We start from the raw sequence: 7,587 nt of genomic DNA, 5'->3' as shown, positions 1-7,587 counted from the left end.
TTCTCATTTTTAATCCTCTTTTTTCCCTCAAAAAAGATTGAATAAAGATACAACTTAATCCTATAGATTATATCCTGCTTGTGTTGGTCTGGGTGACTAGAGAAACAAATCCAGGGAGACACTTATATGTGTGTAAGAGAGAACTTTATATCAAAGAGCAATTTTACATTAAGAAAACATCCCAGTTCAGTCCAGATCAGGTCCATAAGTCCAGTATTACCCCATATGTCGATACTAGTCCATCAATTCCTTTTAAACTCAAGCAGCCATGAAATGATGCTTAATGCAGGAAGATCACAAGCCCCAGTGGGTGGAAAGTCTTGTGGATCCAGTGGTGGTGGAAGCATCTCAGCACTGACAGGGGTCTCCATGTGGCTCCTCCAGCTCCAGAGCTCGGGTTCTATCAGTGTAGAGTCATGTGGGTTGTCAACAGGAATGTCTCGCAGAGAGTTTCTGTGTCCTGCCTCCAGAGAGCTATTTATGTTCTTTGCACCTCCAAATGAGGTCATCAAGCTGCAAACTGATTGACAGGCTAGACTCCACCCCTTAGCAAGTTGACAGAAGTCTATGTAACTGCCTCTAATCTTGCCTTATTAACATCAAGGAGGGGGGATTTACAACATGTAAGATGATTACATCAGGTCACAAACTAGAAGGTAATTCTATAGGATCACAAAATGGAGGATAGTTTTGTAAGATTGAGAATCAGAGTCTAGCCAAGCTAACACACATTAAGAGAGGGGAGGGGATTGTCACAATTCCACTGTAACACGTGGTTTAGGTCCAGTGGTAGAAAACCATCCCCCCCCCAAAAAATCTATAGAATTCTAATTTATAATAGAGATGGCACTACTGATGAGTAAGAAAAGAATGTTCCCCTTAATAGTACAGAAATAGTATTTTCATGATCACTCACATGGTGAGCATATCATTGGAACTATAATGCACTCTGCACACAGAAATACATCCTACACAGTTGCAAATAAATTGCATAGAAGATCATTATTATGGTCCAAGAATAGAGCGGGGGAGACAATGTGAGCTATTCCCAATAGTAAAGGTAGTCAAATAGAACAATGAAATTGAGTAGAGTAAAAATAGCCCCACACTTACAGTTCATTGATTTTTTTTTTTACAAGATACCAAAATAATCCAACGAGTGGAGTCTTTTTAATAAGTGGTACCCTGGTCAGCTGATATTGGTATGGGGCAGGGGGAATGGCTCTTGGCCCTCATTTCACTACATGCACAAATATTAGCTTTAGGTGAATCACAGACCTAAAGAACAAAGCTGCTAGAGAAAACCTAAGAAAGTATCCTTGCTGTGGACCCCTCCCAATCCCAACTACATGGACACCCCTACCCCCCCAGAAGAATGCACTTCAGAGGACAGCACTGAAGCCACAGCTCAGGGAGAGGGCTGCATCTGATCAGAGCACACAAGAGCAAATGAAGAGGGAGGGAAAGAGAGTGGAACACATCCTAGCCCACCAAGCCCCAAGGATGATATTCCTGCTTAGAGAAGCCAATGCACACAGGACCATAGGACCGGCCCCACCACAAGATACAATGTCCCTCACTGACCCATAGCGCTAAAAGGGATAACACTGGACACACAGTTCATTGGAATTGTGCCCAATCTGACCCCACCACACCGGGATGAAACACTAAGGGTGTGTGATAGAGCAGCAAGGGGAACAGTGTAATGAAGTCCCAGGGGAATACCAAATATCTAATTTGGGGCCAGGGAATGGCACCTCATCAGACTCCACTGGAAAACACTCCTAAAGGTCAACAAACAAACCTGGAACTAATTATAGGCTTTTTTGTGTGTGTCATTTTTCTGTTGTTACTTTGCATTTTTTGTTTCCTTTTGTTGTTTGGTTTTGCTGTGGCTTGTTTTGTGCTTATTATTGTCTCTGCATGTCTATCTAGAATAGATAGGTGGGATAAACAATCTGGAGGAGAAAACAATGGGACCAGTGGTTCCAGGGGGACATGGGAGAGGGGGAGGCCGGGGAAAGGAAGTGGGGTGTAAACCAACCAAGGGACAAGGGAACAACAAGAGATCTAAAGTAGATGGTGAGGAGGGTGTAGGAGGCCTGGTAGGGAGTGATCAAGGACAATGTAACCAAGAGGAATTACTGAAACTCAAATGAAGGCCAAACATGACAGTGGAACAAGAAGAAAGTATAAGGAAATAGAGGAAAGAACTAGGAAGTAAATGACATTTATAGAGGTCTAAACACAGGCATGTACATATGTAAATACATTTCTATATAATTATATGGAAATAGATCTATATACATATATGTATATGTTAAGTATTAAGGTAGCAGATGGACATTGGGCCTCTACTCAAGTACTCCCTCAATGCAAGAACACTTTGTTCTGTGATGCACACCTTCCTGAAACGATCGCTGAAGAAAAAATGGGTGCATAAGCAAATGTGATGAAAAAAGCTGATGGTGCCCGGCTATCAAAAGATATAGCATCTGGGGTATTAAAGCTTGAAGATAAACAAGCAGCCATCTAATGAGAAGCAGCAAAGTCCACATGGAAGAGGCACAACAGCCTGTGTGATCATGGGTGTCGATAGACCCAAAACAAAAAATCTTATCATTATGAATGAGGGGAAGTGTGGAGCGGAGACCCAAAGCCCATCTGCCAACAATTGGTCAACCCAGGAAGAGACAAGCAAGTCTATTTTGATGTCATGGATGGAAGGATGCCACCAGCAACAGCTTTGCCACCAGGCTCTCTAACATTTTTATCATTGGCCAAAAGGGCTCAATAAAAAACTTTTAATTTCATCTCAAAGACTTCATACAGGGCAACAGTGAATACTCACTGTTAATGTTAGACAAATCTATTTTATCAAACAAAGGAAAGAACTCAAACGACATTACACTGGGCAAATCTGCTGCATAAGACCTCTTTAAAATGTTGACGAGTGCACATGTCACTTTGAAGACTAAGGTGTATCTGACCCAAGAACATCTGGTATTGTCAATGGCTTCCTAGGCATGTGCACGCTGGACAATAAATTTAAAAGATCATAGAAGAATTCATGCATCTGAATCTGTGAGTTGGTGAAGAACACTTAAAATACCATGGGCTTCCAGGAGAAGAAACAAATATGTCTTGGTAGAAGTAAAGTCGAAACGCTCCTTAGCACTGAGGATTTGAAAGTTTGTCTCATGGACTTGGGACATTGTTATCAAGAGAGACCAGTCCCTGGAGAAGAACACCATGTTTAGTAAACTAGAGAGTCAGCAATAAAGAGGGAGCCCTTTGTGGAGATAGACACAGTGGCTGTGACCATGGGCTCAAGTTCAACAACAATTGTGAGGCTAGCACAGGACCAAACCCTGTTTTTCTATTGCGTTTAGTGTTGTTATGAGTCGGAGCTGGCTCCATGGTACCTAATAACAACAACCTCACTTAGAAACAGGTGCTTGGTGTAAGGCTGGAGTGGTGGGCAGTCCTCCGTTCAAGGTGAACCTTCATTGTCTGGATGACCAGATTCGCTACCTTGCATTGGGGTCCCATTGCAACAGACAGGCATAAAACCTAACAGGGAAGTTTGGTTTAAATTTGAGGCTTTGGGAAGACAATGAATTCCTAAACCCCTGGCTTCCACTTCTTGGCAATATAAGTTGCTTGGTTGGGTCTCTATTTTGAGTGGATAAATAAAGGAGCGACTTCTTTATATAAAGCTATTTATATAAATTAAGGAGGTTTCCCATCTTTCATCTGGAAATGCAGGGTGAAGAATCAAACTAAAGAGAAACAAACTCCTTGAACTTGGACTTGCTTCCGATGGCTCTAAGTAGTGGAATGGTTGAGCAGAGTAGGACAAGGCTCAGGAAATAATTGGATAATAGTCTCCAGAGGAGGGATGGGGCAGAAGGAGTAGGAAGGGGGCACTAAGGGCAAGAGGATGACGTCTCCCCCTCACATTTCCTTGCAGAGCATTTGCAGCCCCAGCACCAGGTGCAAGTGGCCCCCAACACACATCTTTATAGACATCGAGCTAATGCATCTTCACACGTCCTGAACTTCTCCCAAGACAACTACCATGTGGAGGAGAGTCCATCAGTGGTGAGTTCTAGAGCTTGAGACATGGGCCATTTTCAACCCTTGGCTAGGAAGCCATTTTAAATGTATTTTTAGTTATAGGAAATGTTCTAGTGGTGTGACGAGGAGCTGTGGCATAGTGGTTACACATTGCCCTGCTAACTACAGTCAGTGGTTCAAAACCACTAGTCGCTCATGAGAATGATGAGACTTTCTACTCTCGTAGAGAGTTACAGACTCAGAAATCCACAGGGGTGGTTCTACCCTCTCCTAGAGGGTCACTGTGAGTCAGAGTGGACCCGGGGACAGGGAGTTTGAGATTGACTAGTGACAGGGACTTTGGATATTTAATGGAGAAAGTTGAGTCCTTGGGAAAGGACATGGTATTTGGTAAATTCGAAGGTCGTTTGAAAAGAGGGAGATTGGCAATGCGATGGATTGACAAGTCGGCTGCCACATGGGCTCAAACATAACAACAGCTGTGAGGATGGTGCAGAACCAGGCGGTGTGTCGCTCTGTTGCACGCAGCAAGGGCTCGGTGAGCTGGAACCAACTCAGTGGCACCTAATAACAATGACAGTATTATCATAGAGTTCTACACAAAGGGGTATTTCAAAAATCAAGACGGTGACAGGGGAAAGATGGATACTGAACCACCCTTGGAATGTGATAGAACTTACAAAGGATTCCAGAGAAGGGGGGGGGGGGGGCGAGGATAACACACCTCATCTCTAGAGCATCACACTGATTGGCAAAACCAGCACCTTTGAGGACTTCCTAGGTGCTGACTGCTTGCCTCACTAGAGCCTGGCATTGGAAATACAAGTCTTCCCGTTGCATGCATGAAGGGATCGAGACTCAGAGCCCTGAGATAATTTCCGAAGTGTATGACATGAGCAAGCACAGAAGCGCAGTCCACCTCAGGTGTGCTGAGGCTTGAGACTGCACACACATCCATCCCATAGATGGCCCACCCAAAACTGGGAGGGACACTCCCTTGCGGCAGGGCCCATAACCTCTGGGGGGGGGGGTGGTGCTATGTGAATAGGAGGTGGGAGCAGCCATAGAGCACAGACACTCCTCCTGCCCAGAGACTGGTGGCCCGAGGCTTGCCCCTGCCCCTTCCACATAGAGGAGCTGTCACCCCATTGTTTGAGAGGACTCATGCAGCTCCTGCCCTCAGGAGGAAAAGAAGGCCAATTCTCGGCAGATGGTGGAGAAACAACTCAGCTCTGAAAGCAGGCGCCATGGGGGGATCTTCCAGGACATGCAGGACTCGCCTTCACTCCAACATGCCAGCTTCAGGATCCTGGCTGGAAGCCTTCCCTCCAAAAGGAGTGAGTGCTCAGGGCAGAGGGCCGCAGCCCAGAGCAGGGGACCGTGCTCTAGGGGACCTGGCTGCACATGGTGGGGGGAGGGCATGCAGTGTCCTCTGGGTGCAGGGCGCATGCTGAGGGCACCTCCCTCCCCTCCCCCTGGAGTGACCAGCAGGACAAGGAGTCTCTCTGATGACAGGCTCCCGAGGAGGGCCAGTCACGATGGGGGAGGAGCCCCGGAGGAAGAGCTGGGTGACAGGGGACAAGAAGAGGGGTATGGGTGTGTGTCACAGTGCACCAGACTGTGGGCACTCAGTTTACATAGGGGCCTGGAGCCTGTCGACTCCTGGTCTGAGACAGCTCTTTAGGTTGAAGCCAGGCTAAGGTTAGGGGGTCATCCAGAAATTGTGCATTTGATACATGAAAGCCTTCGGTGAAGAAGCTCTTTGTCCTTCATAAAGATGGTCCCTGCAGTAAAGCAGCTCGCATTAGATAGATATTGATATCTTCCCTGGACCTTAGTCCCCCCAGGGAAAGGAATGTTGAACTTGTTGGTGTGAAGGGCAAGATCTAAGAGGACAGACCTAACCTAGGAGACTCTTCGCCACCCTCAAATGCTGACAGTCTTCCTGTCTCCCCAGAACTGCTGACAGTGGGAATTGCCTCTGGGCAGCAGCCCCAGGAAAGCGGCCTGGTGGACACCCTGCGCTCCCTGTTCCAAATGGCCTCACCGACTGAGCTGAGTGATGTGGTCGTGCTGGCCCACCTGCTGAGCCCTGACCCCAAGTGGCTCAGTCAAACCCTTGCCCAAGTCTCCCGCCTTTTCAAACCCCACATTGAGGCCCAGAGGCTGCTCGTGATCCAGGGTGCCCTCGATGACACTGCTGTCTCTGGGGACACGAACCGCACCACTGCCCCCTCAGCCTGTGAGGCACTGGATTCCAGGCAGAAGACAGGTTACGCCCTCCTCATGCACTTTGCCAGCAGCCTCTCTGACTACTTCCTGCTGATAGGGGACCAGGTTCACTGCACCCCTAACTTTGTTACTACGATGTATGGGGCATTACAGGCCTGGGAAGAGCAGCCTTGGACCACCCTGGAGTTCTCCAGCCTGAGTTTCTCTGGGAAAGTGTTCCACGCGAGTGACCTCTCCCGCCTGGCCTCGTTCCTCCTCCTCTTCCAGGGTGCTCCGACGGACCGGCTTCTCTCTGAATTCCGCCTGCTTTCAAACCAAAATGTTCCCATCCGTTTAAGTCCCTCTCTCTTCCAGCACGTGGGTAATTTTTCACAGTTGGAGGACGCGTGCTTCTCCGTGGAGAGGGAAAAGGTCTTTGGAGACCCAGACAACCCCAGTGGCAGTGTAATTACAGACATGTTTGCTCTATTGAACACGTTGCCACAAGACGCTTACACTCTGGGTGAAGATTATTTTTTTACCTATGACCCTGTGCGAGGCAACCACTTGACGGTGGTGTTGGAAGAGCCTCAAAAAGTCACTCGAATAGAGGTGCTGACAGGCTCCGCTGAAGATGGGACGCACCACCTCCAGCTGGGACAAATCGAGCTGGGCTCTGACCCCATGGGGCAGCCCAGAGACTGCGTTCGCTATGTTCTGCTAGGGCCACTGGTGCAAGGGAATTTGGACCAAAGGGTGTTTTATGAAGAAGAAGATTCGGTGAAGAAGATGAGCTGTATACGCCTCCTGGCGTTAGGCTCCGAACAGTCCTGGCTCGTGATTCGGAAGATCAAAGTTTGGATGGAATCTGGTTAGAAGATGCGGGTCGGGATTCTGGAAGGATCCCGTTTGGGAATGGAATCAGTCATGTTGACAGGAATTAAAACTAGACATTGTTCCAGCACTGCTCATTCTTAGTAAGGTATAATGATGCTATAGTATTGATATGATTAATAAAGAAGTATGATATATATGATTCAAACTGGGATACTTTTAGGAGTGATGGAGACTGCTGGGATTGCACTGAAACAACAGATAAAACCAGATGTGTCCTGGAAAAGCTTAGCTATGCGGTCATCCTAGCTCCGGGTTGTTATTTTTAAGGCTTTAAAGATATATGACATAGTTGGTATAAAGCGGAGACAAGACGATATTCTTGTCATAGAGAGGGAAAGGGTGATTATGATTTGCCTTAGATCATGCCCACAAACTGGTATAAGAGCGTTCTGCAGTCTT

At 47.0% G+C, this 7,587-nt stretch overlaps 1 protein-coding gene across 1 annotated transcript; it reads left to right on the top strand.

Moving 5' to 3' along the window:
* The first annotated feature begins 6,366 nt into the window (after positions 1–6,366).
* On the top strand, positions 6,367–7,167 carry LOC142439598 (alpha-1,3-mannosyl-glycoprotein 4-beta-N-acetylglucosaminyltransferase-like protein MGAT4E). The gene has a single exon (XM_075542096.1). It carries the CDS (start codon positions 6,367–6,369, stop codon positions 7,165–7,167), a length of 801 nt encoding a protein of 266 aa, XP_075398211.1.
* The last annotated feature ends 420 nt before the right edge of the window (positions 7,168–7,587 follow it).

Source organism: Tenrec ecaudatus, chromosome 1 (genome assembly GCF_050624435.1).
Source record: "Tenrec ecaudatus isolate mTenEca1 chromosome 1, mTenEca1.hap1, whole genome shotgun sequence".
NCBI lineage: Eukaryota > Metazoa > Chordata > Mammalia > Afrosoricida > Tenrecidae > Tenrec > Tenrec ecaudatus.
Note: the sequence above shows the minus strand (reverse complement) of the source record. Positions and strands in the feature narration are given on the sequence as shown.